This window comes from Bos taurus, chromosome 21, assembly GCF_002263795.3.
Source record: "Bos taurus isolate L1 Dominette 01449 registration number 42190680 breed Hereford chromosome 21, ARS-UCD2.0, whole genome shotgun sequence".
NCBI classification, from domain to species: domain Eukaryota; kingdom Metazoa; phylum Chordata; class Mammalia; order Artiodactyla; family Bovidae; genus Bos; species Bos taurus.
The window spans coordinates 66,784,237-66,803,328 of record NC_037348.1 but is presented as its reverse complement, the minus strand read 5'-3'; the positions used below and the strand labels follow the sequence as shown (position 1 = coordinate 66,803,328).

Genomic DNA, 19,092 nt, shown 5'->3' with positions numbered 1-19,092 from the left:
GCCCGAATTTATGGAGATCAACAAGTCAGAACAATAAAGCTACGCTGGATGAAGTTCCAGCTTTCTTACACAAAACTTACAGGATAGAATCTAAATTCCTGCCTGATGACCATGAAAAATTACTACACATTCCTGTTTTTAAGTGTCCCCTGAGAAATGCAAAGATTTTGAAAGTTAAATTCTTGATTATTACATGTACTTTTTGCAAAGATGACTGAACTGGTAGAATAAGGGAGGGAATAGCTAAGGTCTGTTTTTTGCGGAGGGGCGGGCTGTGAGGCTTGTGGGATCTCACTTCCCCGAGACTGAACCTGGGCCCTCGGGAATGGAAGCGTTCAGTCCTAGCTACCACGGAGGCGCCAGAGAATAGCTAACTTAGAAAATACGTTTTCATCACAAAGATTTAATTTGCTTTCCAGTACAACAGGGCAGACTTTGCTTTGAAGTGAAGAATAACTTTTTAGGACAAACTAGTGGCAGAGGTTTATTCAGGATCAAGGGGAAAAAAATCCTTGAAAGAGTAACTGTTGAAAAGAGCAACTTACTTCAGTTTCTCTGCTTTAAACTGCTGGGTGCAGTCATCAAACAGTTTTTGGTTCATCTCCATGAAGAGCTTCAGTGCGTTGTATATCAAGCCATGTATTGTCCTGCAACGAGAGCTTCGTGTTCAAACTCAGGATGCTTCATCTTATTCATCTTTTTGGATCCCTCTCCCTCCCCTCCCCCACCACACACTCCTTCCTCTCCCAGCCTGGCAGCGTATTTCAATAGTCCCACAAGTCTCCTAAGCTTCAGAGTTAAAAGCCTGTGACTTTTTGACTCCTTGCTGGTTTTCTCAGAGGCAGCCCTGCTTCACCACGCCTCTCCTCTCAGCGCCTGGGCCTTCTGGCTCACCGACCTTGCTAATGGCAGCCAAAAGCCGCATCATTACTTGAAGTCGAATAAAAAACGCTGAACCTTGAACAGGTACAGTTAAGGCAAGGTTAGTCATACAGAGAATAATGGAACCGTTTTACTTCCTGTAGACGTCAGCTTCCTTTCAATCTTACTAAGGACAAAAAACTAATGTTGACACTGCCAGAGCACAGCTTAGGAGAGTGTTAAACGAAACTGCTACCGATCAACTTAATCCAGCTCAGGTCTCAGGCGCTGACACCAGGAGGGGGAGGGCCCAGCTGTCCCCCTCCCGGCAGGGCCTCAGGAGGACTCCGGTCTCACCTGTCATCAGCTGCAGCCACGTGAGGGACCCCCCCACCCCCACCCCGTGATTCGGGCAGAGGACTGCCCCTCGGAGCCTGGTCAACCCACAGAATTGGGAGCAACAACCAAAAACTCGACTCGCAAGTCTTAACTGGTATTTAATTCACTATAATAAAACCAGACCCTGTTTAGCAAACATCTAACAGGACACGCCTGTCTTTGCAGGGGGCAAGGACATAAGCCGTCACTGCCGGCCTTTGCAGCGCTCTGCACCACACGCAGGAGCTGGGGCTTAGCTCGAGGGCTTGGTTAGCACCTGCTGAGCTCAACAGAAGAGGAACGTCACGCAGGAAAGCTTGTTGAAAGCGACACATGAACACTGACCGCCAGGCCACTATTCCCACCGCCACGGCTGCGTCTCTCCTACCCTGGCCGTCGGAACCACTGCCAGACCTGTGGCTGAGGGGCTGCTGCAGAAGCGCACTGAGTGCAGACAGGCGCCAGGAGCTTTACACAGACGTACACTCACTCCGTCCCAACCAACCTCCGCAGCAGGGTGGAGGGCACCACAGGGCAACACGCTGCATGTGGCCTGACGTTATCTTGGTCGATCGATCACCTCTGAACAGTGGGTGCCAACATTTACTCCTTTTTTTTTCTTTGGTTGAGCCAAGTGGCTTGTGGGACTTTAGATCCTGGACTTGGGGGACCCTTGGCAGTAACAGTGAGGAATCCTAACCACTGGACTGCCAGGGAAGTCCCAGTGCCAAGATCTTCTCTACTTTTCAGATGAGGAGGCTGTGGCTGAGAGACCCAGTGGGCAGCAGGGCAACTCTGTGAGCCAGAACAGCAGAAGGGGTGACGGCAGACCCCGCGGACAGAGCGGCCCACCAGCTCCCGGCGGCGGGCCGGGCCGCGTCCCACCCCGCCGTCCCCCCACAAACAGGAGGGCGGGACTGGATATCAGGGCTCTGTCCCTCCTGCTTTAAATGTGGATTCACTGATTATAACCCAGAAAGGGCAGAACGTGGACGACGCGGAAGCCTGACTCCTTATTTATGAGCACAACGAGGGTACCAGGGCAGCCCGGAGGGTAGCGTGGTTTGCAGTCTTAGCAGACGACCGCTGCGAGCGTCAGTCTGCTCACCTGTGTCAAGTGAGAGGAGGGGGCAGAGCAGCACGGACAGCCAGGTGTCAGAGACTCCGAGGTAGCGTTTAGGTTACTCGCCCCTTCTCTCTGGCTGCCTGGGCAGCGGGCACAGAGGGGCTCACTAGGGCGAGTGTCAGTAGGGCTCCGGGGGCCCCCATGGGAGGGGTGGCCTCTGTGCTCCAGCGGGGACTGAGCCCAAGGCTGTGATGACCTTCAACTCCTCTGGAGGGAACTTCAGAGGAGGCCTGGAAGATGCACCTCCTGACCCGCCCGGGGACAAGATGGGGCTGGGCAGGGAGGTACTGTGTCCACCTACGTGGGCCCGACTTGGGCACAGGATGTCAACGAAAGGGCGAGATGCAGTCCACGCTTCTGCTTGGTCACAGCCCACGGAGAAATCGGCATCTAATTTTTTAAACTGATACTGAGACTTGGATTCAATAGTAATTGGTTTCAAGTATCAGCAAAATACTGTACACAAAACTTAAAAATGGCCAGCGCAGGACTTGCTTGGTGGTCCTGTAGTTGAGAATCTGCTGGCCTATGCAGGGCGCGTGGGGCACGTGTGATCCCGGGTCCGGGAAGACCCTACATGCGGTGGAGCAACCAAGCCCGTGTGCCACGACTCCTGAGCCCGCACATCTAGAGCCCGTGCTCCGAAACAAGAGAGACGCTGCAGTGAGAAGCCCATGCACGCACCTAGGGAGGAGCCCCTGCTAGCCCCAACGAGAGAAAAGCCTGTACGCAGCAACAAAGATCCAGTGCAGTCAAAAAATAAAAGCTACTTGAACTAAAAAAAAAACAAACAGGTTAATTAGAAAGGGGTAAAAGAAAGGCGGGCGGCGGGCGCTCACTTGTTCCAGTGGGTCTTGGAGTTGCGGTACAGGGACGGGAACATGATGGGCAGGATCTTGGCCGCGTTGTCGCTGATCAGGCTCATGATGTACTCGTTGTTCCAGTAGTACAGCGCCCGCTCCGCCACCTGCAAGGCAGAAGGGCGCGGCGCTCATCGGCGGTACGCACACAGGTGGGAGAGCGGACTCTACTGGACGGGAAGGGTAGTATCGCTTCTGCAAATGAGAGTGCTCTAGACTGTAACCCTGAGGCGCCTTCAACAAAGAGGCGGATGACTCCATGTCCCTCAAGATCACGGTCACTCAGCCTTCCGTGAGATGGATCAACACTGCTGTGGGACACGGGCCAGGTGCTGAGGCCACAAATCACATGAGGTCGCCCTCCTTAACCATCAGCTGCCCAGCACCCTCTACGGGCGTCTCCCCCTGGGGAGGGCGTCTCCCCCTGGGGAGGCACCGTCCGGCCCTGAGGATCCTGCGGGGAGGCCTGCAAGCAGAAGCCGTCGCCGTCGGGGAGCTTGCGCTCTGTGGGGTGAACCCGTGACGCCGAGTGGTCTGACGTGTTAGCGCTACAGTGCGTGGTGAACGGCAGCAGGGGAGGCAGGGGAGCCCGTGTGTGCACGGAAATGTGGCTTCTGCTCAAAACCGGTGGTGGCGGGGCCCGTCCCTGCCGAGGGCCGGCGGGAGGGGGCGTGAGATGGCTGCTGGGTGGCCGGCTGGGGACAGCAGGGTGGGGGACGCGGGCCAGCTCTGAACCCGCTGGCAGGACGGAGCAGCCACACCGCCCTCTCCGGCCAGATCGTGACTCCCTGGAGACTGTGAGGTTCTGCTCCTTTGGTGCTTACGTTTCTACCTTGTTCACAAAGACTTCACCATAAATACCGTCTCGATACAAAACGATGGGGTGCCCAGTGTGTTAAAAGAAGGCAGAAAGGCTGGAAGAGCCACCGGGATGACCTCTGACGGGGGCTGGGAGGGTATGAGGGCGTATCGGGAGAGGCGTGGCATAGCTGCGGCCCCCTCACAGGGATGTGGAAGGGATGGAAATCAGAACCACGACTGTTTCCTAAAACTCATGTGTCAGAAGTGGAGTGCTTATGGAGGGAGGGAGTGGAAGCCAAACAGCTGCACATTCTCTGTAAATATTGAGATCTCAGCTGTGGACGGTAAGGCTGTGTGTGTCTGGCAGCCCAGGGAACGCAGAGACAGAGGCGGCTTACAGAGAAGCTGCCGTTAATCACTCTTACTGAGAAGCGTGTCTTTAGTGGCAGGGCGGGACGAGGCACTGGAGGCTTATTTCATAGACCCGAAGCCTCAACGTGTTACAGCTGAGGCGAAAGCCTGATTGTCACCTTCAGATTACCTGAAGGGCAAGAACACCACCAGCGATGCCCCGGGACCCACCAGCTCCTGAGGGGACGACTTGAGGCCGCTCTCTGCGGCGCCCTACCTGGAAGTGAGGGCTGGAGACGCACTTGGCCAGCTGCCGGAAAAGAGGCTCCATGATCTTCACGAACTCTGACGGCTCAATGACATCCAGAATCTCTTCCAATTCGTTCAGGAACATGACTTCTTTTGGACTGTGGGTCTTTGGCCAGTACTTGAGAAGTGCCATTACCACCTACAGAAGAGAGAACACACGGGGGTCACGGCCTGCTCCCCTGCTCAGGGGTCCCCTCTGAGAAGCCACAGATGAGGTGGTGCTTTCTCCCTTGTAAGAAGGAACAGTGATTCAGTGGTTGAGAACGTGGGCTTTTATAATTAGTGTTCAAGGTGTTAGTCGCTCAGCTGTAACTGACTCTTTGCAACCCCATGGACTGGTGCCCGCCAGGCTCCTCTGTCCTTGGGATTCTCCAGGCAAGAATATTGGAATTGGGGGTTACCATGCCCTTCTCCAGGGGATCTTCCTGACCCAGGGATTGAACCCGGGTCTCCTGCACGGCAGGCAGATTCTTTACAATCTGAACCATGAGCTAGACCTAATCTTACATACTTTAGAATCACAGTTTTAATTTATGTGACCTACTCTGTTTAACCACCCTCTCAGTAAGAGTCAGATCTTTAAATTAAAAAAAAAAAAAAAGATATGCAGTTAGGTGAGTTTAGAGAAAATAAGACCAATTGAGAAATGTAGAGCCTATGAATTTGTATAAATGTCTTAGGGTGGAGACACACATACATAGGCACAATCCATTTCTCTCTCAAATTAACTGACTCGTCATATGTATTCACACACATACACACACAGGTGGCTTATGTGGTAAAGAATCCACCTGCAAGGCAGGAGATATGGATTGGAACCCTGGGTCGAGAATATCTGTTGAAGGAGGAAATGGCAACCTACTCCAGTCTTCTTGCCTGAAAAATCCCATGGACAGAGGAGCTTGGCGGGCTCCATGGGGTTGCAAAGAGTCAGACACAACTCAGCGACTGAACACACGTATACATACATAGCTGTGTACAGTGTTTTCAATGTGTTAAAACACATCAGAAAGAGAGACGTGAAGTGCTGTGAAGTACTGACGCTGCTGGCAAGCCGTCTGCGTGGCCACGGGCTGGTACCAGCCCCTCAGTGTCCCGGAGCTCTCCTTAAATACCAAGGGGAACGACAAGCCTCGCCTTGGGGCTGCTGAGAGGACGTTATTACTAAATCCACACAAGCGCCTGTGGAGTGCTGGCTGCAGTGCGGGGGTGAGCCTGGCCCGGGCCAGGGCCCCAGTGCAGGTCTGTGCAGCCGTTCCCCGTGAGGCGTGCCTGGTGGGGTGGCAGCGGCCTGGCTGGTGAGTGCTGGCCGCTAGGTTCCTTGCCCGTGACACAGGCAAAGTCCCTGCTGGGCAGCCTTTCTTCATCGTGTTCCTACATTTCCCAAACTTCCTACCAGTAGAGGCTGTTCACCCAAAATATCTGATGGGTAATGCAGACTAGTAGTATCCCTAAGAGTTTAGCTACCTTAAGCCCAAAATGGTACAATGATGCAAAACATTATGCTGCTGCTGCTGCTAAGTCGCTTCAGTCGTGTCCGACTCTGTGCAACCCCATAGACAGCAGCCCACCAGGCTCCCCCGTCCCTGGGATTCTCCAGGCAAGAACACTGGAGTGGGTTGCCATTGCCTTCTCCAAAACATTATGTGCGTGTCTGTAAAGCGCAGACACCTACTCGCCTGTGTAACTGAACGACGGCGACGTGTCGCCTGACGCAGCCATCTACCCTCGTCACGGCTGTTCCTGGCCGCCAGGGCCAGGACTGTGGTGAGGATCGCTGCTCGTGGCCGGGATTCCATTCGCTGCTCATCCCCGGCTTCGCAGACCACTCCAGCTCTGCTGCCAGCATGGGCGCCGGCACCGCAGGCAAAGCGAGCAGCTTCGGAACAGCGTCTGCCGAGGACAACTCTGCCTGGACGCTTCTGACCTTCAGGCTCCTGGATAACCTTCTCTGTCCTTACACTTTATAAAACTCCAAATTTACTCAAAAAGTGCCCCCAGTTTTGAAGTCTGTCATAAGAAGTTAAGACACAACTGTCTTTAAGAGGGATCATTTAAAAAAAAATGCATTATTTGATGATTTTCCTACTTTTTTGCTCAAAATCATGTTAGTAGACATTTGAGCCCCCCACTCCACTCTGTGTACTGGAATCACTTTTAAGGTTCAGCAGGTGCCAATTACTTCACAAACCCACCATTCCTTGTCATTTGACAGAATGGAGTTTTTCTAGGAGAAATATGCTGATCTGTGAACTACAGAACCCAACTGATTTATCTGGCTAATGTCTCTAGAAAAGGTCTTATTTCTGGAATCAGAGTTGTATACTGGGCTTACTTTTCACACTGTTTGGAACGACTTCTGACCAATAGCCAACTGGTTCAGCTCCTTCTGAGGGTGAGGATGTTCTGCAGGAGCAGGAGTCTGCTCAGGGAATGCTAATCTGAGCCAACAATGGCTCTCGCTGTCGGGCGCACTTCAAGACTGAGTTCTCCTGGGGAAGCCAACGGGCGGCCTGCTCCCAGGGGGAGGCTGGTGGGGGGGCAGTGGTGGTGGCTGGCGAGCCCGGCATCCCGGAAACCCCTCTCCTGTCCTGGAACACCAGGGGGAAAGGCCACGGGGCAAAACTTGGTCAGCTTCAAGGGACAGGTGGGTGGAAAAGGAACTTGATTTTACTTCCACGATGAGCCTCTGACTCTTATAACGACAGTGCACACGTTCCACACACCCAGAAGGCTTTTGGGCACTCTACACAATTTTAAACAACAACACAATAGTTACAGATCACCAATGGGTACATCGTGGGTGCAGGACCGTGAGACGCAGGCCGAGTGCCCATCCCAGTGCCTTCACAAGGGCTTACACCTTCATCAAACTCTCTACATGCCTTTGATGCTGAAGTCAGACAAGATGGGCTTTGGATTTTTGTAACACATGAATTCTAAAGGAAGGAAATTACTGAGGCGAGGGTCTGAACATTTGCAAACTTTTTTTTTTTACATTAACATCTTTAATAGCACTCTGTAATCAAGGGTGCTATTATATTACTTGTGCTATAGGAAATCAAGAAATGAAGTGGTTCTGGGTGGAAATACTGGGGACTGCGTGTGGGGGGACCTGAAGTAGCTTTGGGCTCATGCCGAGTCATGATATTAGTCATCTATCTACTATCTAAGACAGAAGGACCCCACTGAAGCCAGGAAGGACACTGTCTGTCTCCTGCCTTCTTTCAGACAACTACAGTTAAAAGCTCTCACTGCTGAAAAGTTGTATTAGCTTATTATTAGTGGGAATTTATATGGCAGTTCAGCTGTTAAAGAATCCTCCTGCAATGCATGAAACCCTGGTTTGATTTCCTGAGTCAGGAAGATCCTCTGGAAAAGGGACAGGCTAACCACTCCAGTATTCTTGGGTTTCCCTGGTGGCTTAGATGGTAAATAATCTGCCTGCAATGCAGGAGACGAGACCTGGGTTTGATCCCTGGGTCAGGAAGATACCCTGAAGGAGGGCGTGGAAACCCACTCCAGTATTCTTGCCTGGAGAATCCCCATGGACAGAGGAGCCTGGTGGGCTGCAGGCCATGGGGTTGCAAAGAGTCGGACACGACTGAGCGACTAGGCACACATGCATAAGCTTTATCAGCAGCCATATTACTTCCAGGTGAGAGAGAGAAGGGGGTGCAGGCATTGACTGAGTCTTGCTGGAGCAGGATTAGGACCAGGTTCTGACAGATGGTGGTGGTGGGGGGCAGGGTGGGGGGTGTGCAGGTGGACAGAACCTGCAGGGGGCGGCTTGGTGAGAAAACCTGATTCCATGATAAAAATGTAAGGTAAGAGTCAGTGAATTCTTTAGCCACTAGACAGCATGAGAAATACGCACAAAGAAATATCACACAAGGAAACTGCACACTCTTCTTATTTTTGAAGTAGGAACAGTAGGAAAAGAGCAGGCTTCGTGTTAAAATTTCTTCATATAACAGTTTGGAAAAGAATTGCAAATATAGACAGGAATTAGGATGTGTCACTAGAAAGACATTAAAAAGGGCTTTTTTATTATTAGTGCTATCTCATTTTTCTTTCCCTATCTAAACATGTCGTCAGTTTAGTAGGAGGATAAAATAACACGTCCTCAACCTAAATTGCAGTAAAGACTTTTGTGTATGGTATGGAAGTCTGGTAAGATTTGGTACATCTCCTGGTTTGGGAGGTGGACGTCCAGAATGTTGGTCAGAGCTGAGGCAGAGGTGCAAGGGAGACCAGGGAGGGGCTGCAGAGCAGGGGGCTCCTGTTCCCCCTGCAGGCAGAAGCTGAGCAGTATGACCAGGGGCTTTCCCTGAATTTTAGGGTGAAGGGGGGTGGCCACATGTGGAATTTAAAAGCTTACAAAGAAAGGAGAGATCAGAAGCAGTTTAACTCAGGATACAGTATTAAGAATTTCTCTTTTTTTTTCACTATAAAAATTACAATTTCAACAAGGAAACTGTGGAAGACCACTAAAGGACAAGGAGGAGTCAGGAATTACGACAGTCACCTTTTCAGTCCAGTAGTGATTTTTCAACGTGTTCAAACCTTTAAACTGGCACCTGACACTTCCTGCTCTGTTACTCAACAGTAAACCAACCCAATTAAAAATGGGCAATGAATTTAAGAGATTTCTCCAAAGAATAAACACACATGGCTAATATACATGTGTAAAGATGCCCAACATCGTTAGTCATTGGGGAAATGCAAATAAAAAACCATGAGATACTCCTTCACACTCACTAGAAGGGTTACAGTAAAAAGAACGGAGAACAGCAAGTGTCTGCGAGGGTGTGGGTCAGCTGGAGTCCTGTGGCTGCGGGTGGGAATGCAGAACGGTGTGGCTGCCGTGGAGAACGGGACAGCATCTCCACAGAATTACCAAACGATTCAGCACGTCCACTTCCTGGTTTATACACAAAAGAACTGAAAGCCGGGACGCGAAGAAATGTTTGCACACAGGTGTTCACAAAAGCTGAAGTGCGGAAACAACGCGAGTTTCCGCTGACAGGTGAGCGCGCTGCCCACACTCGGTCTAGCCACGCAACGGAACACTACTCAGTCCCGACAAGGAGTGAAGTTCTGGCACACGTGGCAGCACACACAAACCCTGAGCACATGACACTGAGACAAGCCAGCTGCAGAAGGACAAATCCTGGACGAGTCCACTCACATCCGGAATCTAGAGCAGTCAAATTCAGGACAGAGAGGAGAGCTGAGGTTATCACGGGGAGGGTGGAGGGCAAACGGGGCAACCCTGCTTAACGAAGACAGAGCTTCTGTCTGGGGCGCTGACAAAGTTTTAGAAACGGTGGTGGCAGCTGCACAACATCCTGAATGGAATCAATGCCCCTCAACAGCATTATCGACTCAAAGGACACGAGCCTGGGCAAACTCCAGGAGAGAGTGGACAGGGAAGCCTGGTGTGCTGCAGCCCACGGGATCAGAGTCAGACATGACTATAGCGACTGGACAACAACAAAACTGTAACCTTCAAATAACAATCTTGTTATACGGTATATTTTACCACATTTGAAGAAATTAATGACCTAGTATATAAAAAACCATTGAACCACACACGTTAGGTGGGTGAGCTGCATGGCACAGAATTACATCTCAATAAAGCTGGTGAAAAAAGTGTATTCAAACGCTTCAACGGCCACCTGACACACCCAACTTTGTGAATCTAAGTGACAACAGCCTTTTTATTTTTAATAAAGATAAAGTGCCAAGAAACCTGGAAATCTAAACACTGACGGTGGCAATCTAACGTTCATTTATGATACAATGATCATAAAATAGTTACACTCTAACTTGGGGAGAATTTTCAAAACAGCAAAAGCTCTTTAGTATAGGCATTTTGAACCCTTACTACACTTCCTCTGACTGAAGTCAGTAAACTGTGCCGTTAAACCAAGCGACGTAATTAAAATTGCTACAGTTTGAAAGCTCGTAACACACGAATAAGATCGGTCTGCGTCCGTCGGTGCTGTAACTTAGGAGGGAGAGGCTGTCGTGGTGAAGGTGGAGGAGCCAGACTGCAAGGCTGATAGCTGCAGTGCGCACACCACACCGCAGGGCCCTGAGCGAGCGGCTGTACTTACCGGCTCAGTGAGGGTGCTGTCCTTCTCTAAAAACTGCACCACGCAGTAGGCCAGCTACGCGAGAGAGACAGAGTGTTAACATCGCACGTTACCAAGGAAACGCGGCATCACCGCCAGACACCTTCCCCTGGGAGACAGGCCTGGACGTGACCCGTGCCCCCCACCTCCCGCCCCGGGAGGGACTCTCAGGGAGGGACCCAGGACCGATGTGCGACACAGGTCAACTGTAGAAGGAACATCAGGAAGCTGAAAACAAACAAACAAACCCAGGAGACGGTCTTTTAGACCAAGACTGCCAAGTCAGCCCAGGGCTGGTGAGGACTTTCCCTGTGGCCTTTTGGACACCATAATGAACAAGTAATCTAAGTGCTGGGGGAAAAAAAATCTGTTTCCATCTTAAATCCCTAAACTATTAATTTCTAATACAGAACAACTAACGTGATAATAAATTGGTTGGATGTAAAGATGTTACCAGTTAATAGGAAGCAGAGAAAAAACTCTAAGTAAAAGATTTCTCAGGAAGCCAGTGTTATTAGAATGGCTGGGTTCCCCAGTGGCTCCGCTGGTAAAAAATCCACCTGTAATGCAGGAGACACAGGTTCAATCCCTGGGTTGGGAAGATTGCCTGGAGAAGGAAATGGCAACCTACTCCACTGTTCTTACCTGGAGAATCCCAAGGACAGAGGAGCCTGGAGGGCCACAGTCCATGGGGTCACAAAGTTGGACACGATTTAGTGACTAAACCACCAACTACCACCCAGGAACACACTTTCTGATGCTATGAGGCACACTCCTCGAGGGAGGCCCCACAGAATGCAGGGGGGTGTTTCCTGGTTCTCAGACCTAGACAAGGACCCGAAACTTCCCGAGCCGCGTCAGTGTGGCTTATTTCTGTCTACATGGAACTTAGAAGAAAAGTGTGAAGGAAAATCCAAATTTCCCGGGGGAAATGCAGCCAAACAACCAGTTAGAAACCATTTATGGATTAGTTTTTCAGTGTAATTGTAAACAGATGTTTACAAAGTTATAAAAACCCCACAGCTTCAAAAAAAAAAAAAAAAAACAACTTTTTGTTTGGAAATATATACTTTTTTTATTCTTTTGGCTGCACCACGTGGCTTGTGGAATCTTAGTTCCCTGACTGGGGATCAAACCCGTGACCCCTACGGTGGAAGTGCAGAGCCCTAACCACTGGACCGCTGGGGAAGTCCCCAAACAACCTGTCGTTCTGCCACTTTACTGGCGGGCAGACACAGCGGTGTCGTCTTTGGGGTGCGAGGTTTCTATCCCACCACAGGAAGTCTTCCTCCGAGAGGTCTTCCTTGACCCCTTCATTGTGTGAACCGCTCCCTTTTCGATACTGACAACCAATTTTGAAATTCTCCATTCTTGAGAATTTTCTGATATTCTTAAAAAGCAATCTCCTTTACTCCCTTATCCTTTCACTCATCATCGGAATCCTGATACCCAAGTCCACATGTAATGTAACAGAGAAAGCACTCCCTGCTGAAGGCTGGGGTTCAACATCCCAAGTTCACTGAGGTCCAAGCAGAGACGGCCACGCTCCCTCCCGAGGCCCCACCGACCGTCGAGGGAGGAGCCCTCACCTGCGGATGGTAGACGCTCAGAGACTTCACTTTGTGCAAAGGTAATAACACCTTCAATAAGAAAATCTTGTGCTCTTCTTTTAGTGGTAAGGCAAATCCGTTAATTATACTGTGAAAACAGAATTTATTCAAAGTTTGAATATTTATAAATTCCAGGTTAAAAAACGTATCTCGCCGTTTTTTAGTTTTTGTGTTCACCATGAAAACCAGCAAGCAAATTATGAGTGTCAGAAAAAAGGAGGGCGGATAGTAGCAAAAATTAAAAGACTGTCAGGTCCCTTTCAGGAAGCACAGTCATTTCTATCTTTGGAACTGCAGGGTGATTTAAAAATTCTGAGCTCACAGGTAGCTACCCGGAGTAGTGGGAGCCTCTGGGGGCAAAACCTCCTCCACCAGGCAGGGCCCTGAGACCGGCAGCTCGGGTGGGCACCAGCGCCTTCCTTCAGCCTCCACCATCGTCTGGAATTCTCACTCACTTCCCCAGAGAAATCCTGCCTCTTTATTCTAGTGCTGGCAGAACAGTCTGCGTGTGCAGAGTGGGGGTCATTTAAAAATCAACAAGAAAGCTGTTCCCTTCTGCAGGGAAAGGGGATCCCCTGCTCTTAACCTCCAAGCTGAAGTTTTCATCTGCAACATCGAGGGCTTAGTTACCTACTTGGCGTTTTACACTCAGGTAAGTTGCTGAGAGCTGCAGAAGTGTTACAGCAGTTTCTCAACTGGTGCCTTGTTTGTGAGCCTGGCGCGCTGGGCACTCAGGCAGGATCAGTCCGAAGTGACCACTGGGGTGATTTGGGGACAGGGGGACAGGGGGACAGGGGACAGGGGACAGGGGACAGGAGAGGACCTCGTGTGTGGTGTGGGGGCTGTCCGGACACGTCACTTGGCTCACCTCAGCCTTGCAACAATCTCAGACATGAACACGATTACCTTCCCATTTTACAGGGAAGGAAACAGGAGGCGCGAGTGTTAAGTAAGGCACAACAAGGGCACCCACTCTCGTGCTCACTGCTCTCTGCTAAGAGAGAACCCGGGACCGTGTCAGAGAGGAGCTCGCCACGAGGACTGTTGTTAGCTTTACATTTTATCTGAAACGGCGAGGGAAGTTGTTTTCAGAACGACTGGGCCTCGGTTCGCCAGATGACAACACTGCAACGGTGTTCTAACAGCTTTGGGAGTTATTAGACTGAACAGGAGGACAGTTTCCTCCCCGCAGGACTCCTCAGAACCTTTAGCTTCTAACGTGAACTGAGGTGTTGGGGAAAAAGCACTTTCGAGCTTATTCAGCGTGGAACCCTGAGGAAGGCTGTTTGAGAATCAGTGAGTTAGGAGGCCTGGGAGAAGACCTATTGGTCGTTGATTAAAAAAAAATGATATGAAGCAAGAACTCTACTTGGATTAAGACAGTGACATTTTTGAAATGTTAGTTTATAAGAATACATATGAAAAATTTATAAAATCAAAGCAATTTCAAATACTAGTATTTACTCAATACCCCAAATGTATAATAAATGACCTATTCTTCTTCTAAGTGTCAGATATAAATCTTCTTAATGTAGCTATTTTTAGCACTGCTCTTGAGGAAATAATTGAGATGGGTTCCCATAGTAATGCTACTGAGGTATATACGTGGAACAGAATCTACATATGGAACCATACGATGGGAGAGTCCCGTCACTCAGTCCTGATCCGAGGGCTCACCAGCCCCTGCCACTCAGTGAGGCTGATTCCAGTTCCTTCAGAGGACAGCCTGCTCTGCCCTGCTCTGGGGGGGCGGCTGAATGCAGTGAACTGGATCGCTTTGGCACGAACCCCACCAAAGGCTGTTCACTGCCAATTAACAGAGAGACAGCTTACCTTCCCAATATTTCCAGTAATTCTGCTATGCCATTGTGATGCTCTGTTTCATAAATAAATCTGGAAAAAGCAAGATGTCATTTAGAATTAGAACGCTGAAATCATGGCTAGAAAAGATGAAAATGCTCTGAAGAAGAAAACAAGGCTTTTAGGAAGAAAACCATGTAGCCAGGCAACGAGAAGCACCGCTAACTGTTATCAGAGACTCCTCAAGGCCTGGGTGTGCAATACTCAGGGGGCAGGGAGCAGGGCTCGCTCCCGTTTCTCCCGAATATTTCACTTTGAAAGTTTCAAACATAAATTGGGAAGGATGTTTACAGTTAGCACTGCATCTCAACACCCGGATGTGACAACAAATAGCCTGCTGTTTGCTTTTATTTTTTTGCTGCATCTCAAGCTAAGCTGACACCTGACTCAATTTTAAAGCCTCCGATATTTAGCATGGTCTCTGCAAAGGGTACAAGCTACTTCCTTACCACTGGGGCTGGCTCCCTTACCTCCTCCCTGACACCCCACACTTTTCCTACGTCGCTTCAACTGCCATCTTCTGAAACCCGTCTGAGCAGCCGCTCCCTTGGGCCCCGTGCGTGGTCCCTGGGGCTCCCAGCGCCTGTGTCAGCCTGAGGCAGCAGACCAGAACTTATTGTCAACACGTCCCTGGTGTGAGGGCCAAGCCTGGCCTCTGAGACACGACTGCTGAGTCTACTGGGGCCAGGGACAGGAAATAGGACAGCGTCTTCTCTCTCCAAGGGTCCCCCAGGAACAACCCACTGCCGCCCCACAACCTGGCTCGCCTGGAGTCAGCCTAACCCAGAACACGCAGCGAATTCTGCCTGAAGCCAGAGGGGGCTGGTGTTTGAAAAACGTTCCTGGCTAGCAGACAAACACTACCAGTTTAGAGCCAGCTTCGGGCCAAAAATAAGTTCGCAATGAATAAAAATTTTCATGGTCCTCGTTTGAAACAAATGGAATAGGGACATTAAGGTAAAGACCAGGTCGGACACAAAGTGTGACACGCTTCCGAGGAGCGGGTCTAATGTCTCTAGATTTTGGAACCAATCTTTTAAAAATGGGGTCGTGAGGCAGGGAGGTAACCCCTTTGGCTACAACAGAGGTGGGTGATGGGCAGGCAAGGCAGTCACGCGGAGGCCTGGACACCAGCTTGGACAGATCGGAGCTGAGCCCACAGGGACCCGGGTGACAACCGCTGAGCAGCAGAGCACAGTGGTGTGGTCGCAGCATGGAGCTGAGGCAGGGGTGTGCCCGTGATGGATCGTGGTGGCCAGGCTGGTGACAGCAAGGCTGCGTGGCGTGTGGAGGCTGTGCCAGCCTCAGACACATCGGCCCCGCCGCCCTGCCCTGAGCTGGAAAGCTGGCCCCTAGGGAGCTCCAGCCTCCTTGGACATCTACACGGGGAGGAGCTTCAGCTCATGTAACTCAAGGCTCCCTTCGCTTCACCTGTTTTACCAGAAATACTTAAAAACGGCTCAGACGTACAAAGTTACATTTTTGTCCAGCACGGCTGGCCCACTTCTGTTTCTATTCCTCTGTGTCCACCGGGGCGGCTGGGCAGGCAGCAGCAGGGCCAGGCTCCTGAAGCCTGAGAGCTTGGCTCTGGCTCCTGACGCCTGGAGGCGGCCAGGCCCCTGGGTGCCACCTGTGACCCAGCGCCACCAGCGCCGATGTTTAAACAAGGGTGGCCTGGAGCCGGCAGCCATTCTGTTTTCCTAAATCAACTTTACTATCTTCTCATCGATAAACTCTTAATTTGGATTACTCGATAGATGTGGAGCAGGTACAGGAAACAGAAGGTTTCCCTGGTGGCTCAAACGTTAGTCTGCCTGCAGTGCGGGAGACCCGGGTTCGATCCCTGGGTTGGGAAGATCCCCTGGAGAAGGAAATGGCACCCCACTCCAGTACTCCTGCCTGGAGAATCCCATGGATGGAGGAGCCTGGCAGGCTACAGTCCATGGGGTCGCAAAGAGTCGGACACGCCTGAGTGACGTCACTTCACTTCACAGAAAAGAAAAAGCAAGTACAGCCCCCTTCCTTCTTTTCCAGAGGAGAGCAAGAAAGCGGGTGCAAAATGGGAGGCAGCCCTAAGGGTCCATGCAGAGCTGTGGTGTTCCTTCCTCCTTCCACACAAAGGAGCCAGGACTCCCCCCACGCTGGGCTGAAACCTGCCTGTCAAGGACAGGGCCCCCACAAACGGATGCCACGCACCCCTCTCATGAGGGGTGAGGCGCTCTGCACCTCACACGGAGGCGGAAGCTGGTCCCCCTCGAAGCTGGGCTGTGCTCACCTCCCCGAGTAGCTCTGACCCATACCAAGGGAAGAAGCCAGCTTGCCCCAGGCCGAGGCCAGGCCCTGTGGGGCGCCGGCAGCCCCTGCGGCCTCTGCCTCGAGTTCCTGGGGCCTGGGCGGGTCACGGGACGCGAGGGCCAGCAGACGGCTGACCGAAGCTTCCGGCTGCAGGGGCGCGTTGGCAGCAGAAGCTGAGGCCCGGCTCTACCTGCCACCTAACCTTCGGGCTCCACCAGTGGCCAAGACGGGTGCAAGCCCTCACCCGGAGCTGCCAGCCCTCAGCCGGGCTGTGTCTGACTCAGCTGTGAAGACGCTGACTAGACTTGAGAAAGCACAGGCCTAGGTAGGGGCCTCGCACCAGCAGCCCGGGGAGGGGGCCGAGCGCATCGGAGACCGTCTTACAAGCCACGGCTGCGCCACGTCGGGCGCGGCGAGCGGGGTGCAGCTCCTGGGGACCCTCTCCATCTTTCTCACATGAAGTGAGGAGCGGGTGGTGCTGAAGGTGGAGACCAGGCTGGTCACGGAGCCCACAGAACCGGCTCCATTCTGACCGCACCCATCAGGGGCGGTTCTTACAGACGGGATCACTGAAGATAAGAGGAGACGGCCACGTGCCCCGCACCGAGCGCGCAGGGAGAGCTGAGCTGTACCGGGTGACAAACTTCTGGACAACCACCTCGTCAGGCATTCCAGGCCGAGGTCACGGTTCCTCAGGTACGAGGCAGCCTCTCCTCCCTGCACGCAGCACTGACTAGTGGTTCTGCACAGAACAGAACCCACCTGCCCAGGGAAGGAACCTTCAGGCAGAGCTTCCTCCACTTTAGTCTAAAAGACTGGAACTGAAATCCTACCTGCTTGCTGTTGATTAAACAGGGGATGCTATGCTTTGATATATAAGCACATCAGCCAAGGAACGATCTTGTTAAAAAGGAAACACTACACCAACAAAGACAGAACAGGACATGACATTTAGGAAACACGACGTCACCCCTCTAAGTCATGGGTCCAGCCTGGGCTCCGCCATATAAATGGGCCATGTGGAGCGTGGAGGGAGTCTGAAGGGAGGCCATTCGTGAGCTGGACAGTTCTGACGCCAAACTGCATTGTCAAGTCTGCAGATAAAGTGGGGGGCGCCAGACCCTGCTGACCTGCAGGCGGGCGGGCGGGGTGAGGGACGGCTGGGGCAGGCCGGCCCTGGGGCGGAATTCCCAGAGAGGGCCGCTGGTCTTGGCTACAGGACCCTGTGTCTCGCCCACTGTCTCAGCCCCTCTGCTTTCCCTGCTTGGTCACGGCCACTAAAAAGGCCCCGGCCAGGCTACTGGGGTGCTCTGTGCGGGTGCCCCCAGGCCACCCCGTCCCACAAAATCCGCCGGCCTTCCAACCTCACAGCAGATGCCCGTCAGCGCCGGGATTCAGCACTGCCTGAGGCATCCCAGAGCCGGGGGCTTGGGGCTGAACTGCCCCTTACTGCTTCCAGGGGCAGAGAAGGAACTACGCTAAGGGTTTTGTCCACGGACATTTATCGGGCGCCCCCAGGAGCCGGGCAGGAATCTGGAGCTGGAGCTGTGAGACCAGCCTGCCCTCCCAGGAGACCAGACCACCCGCCACGCCGGGGCCTTTCTGGTGTGGGTCTGTTTCCAGAGCCCGGGCGGGTGAGGAGAAGGGCTGGTGGAAAACGGGAGGATGTGCGGGGCACTGGGGGCTCGCCCAGAACCTACATCTGCTCATCCGAGGAGCATGCTGGCGCAGGAGTCGGCGGATCTAGGGGCGTTAGCACCCAGGTTCACAGAGGTGGAGGTGGGCCGGTGTGCGAAGGGAGAAGGGGGTCAAGCTGAACACTTGAGGGACACTCTTCCCTGAACCCTGGGGCACGGCCCTCCTCCACCATACCAGGGCCGAGCCGGCCCCCGTGGACCTGCAGGCCTGGGGAGGCCCTGGTCGCTGCTCTGCCTCACCCACTGCTTCCAGCAAGGACGCCTCCAAAGAGCCCCTGCGCCACCCCCCACCCTCCTCCTTCCACCAAGATCCACAGGGAAGCGTGAGCTGGTGCGGCTCTGGGTGGGTCCAGAGGGAGCCAGGCTTGGGGTGCCCAGCCTCCTGATAAGAGCTGGACCACAGGCTGGGGTGCGAGCCGTGGGGTGTGGGGTGGGGGGGTAGGGGAGCAGGCAGAGCGAAGGGGCCCTGCCCAGCGCCGAGGCAGGAGGTGTAGATGGGCCCCCAGCTGCACACGACAGGCCGGCTGCTCACAAACAGCCCCTCCTGCTCCTCAGCCTCTGAAGGAAAATGGCGAGGCTAAGTGTGACGGGACCATCGGCGTGCAAGAGGGGAAGGCCACCGTGCACGGACTTACCTATAAAATATATTATTTATCTGTTTTCTGATGTAAGCTCTTAAGCCTAAGAATTTTCCATAGATTCTGTGAAGGGTAGTTTTGAGAAAATCTCTCTCGCGGGGATCTTCACTGTCAAAGAGCTCTAAAAGCTTCAAGGAGAAAAAGACACTCAGTGACACGGTAATGC

At 52.4% G+C, this 19,092-nt stretch overlaps 1 protein-coding gene across 12 annotated transcripts in view; it reads right to left on the bottom strand.

Annotated features, from left to right (window-relative positions):
• PPP2R5C (protein phosphatase 2 regulatory subunit B'gamma) overlaps positions 1–19,092 on the bottom strand; it is a 139,511-nt gene that overhangs the window by 14,631 nt on the left and 105,788 nt on the right. For all 12 annotated transcript variants that reach the window (XM_005222144.4, XM_005222149.4, XM_024981629.2 and 9 more), the window contains 7 exons: positions 18,924–19,054; positions 14,270–14,329; positions 12,416–12,524; positions 10,809–10,862; positions 4,655–4,825; positions 3,205–3,332; positions 546–647 (listed from right to left, as the gene is read on the bottom strand). In XM_005222144.4, coding sequence (XP_005222201.1) covers positions 546–647; positions 3,205–3,332; positions 4,655–4,825; positions 10,809–10,862; positions 12,416–12,524; positions 14,270–14,329; positions 18,924–19,054 — 755 coding nt within the window. The remainder of the gene's footprint in view (positions 1–545; positions 648–3,204; positions 3,333–4,654; positions 4,826–10,808; positions 10,863–12,415; positions 12,525–14,269; positions 14,330–18,923; positions 19,055–19,092) is intronic.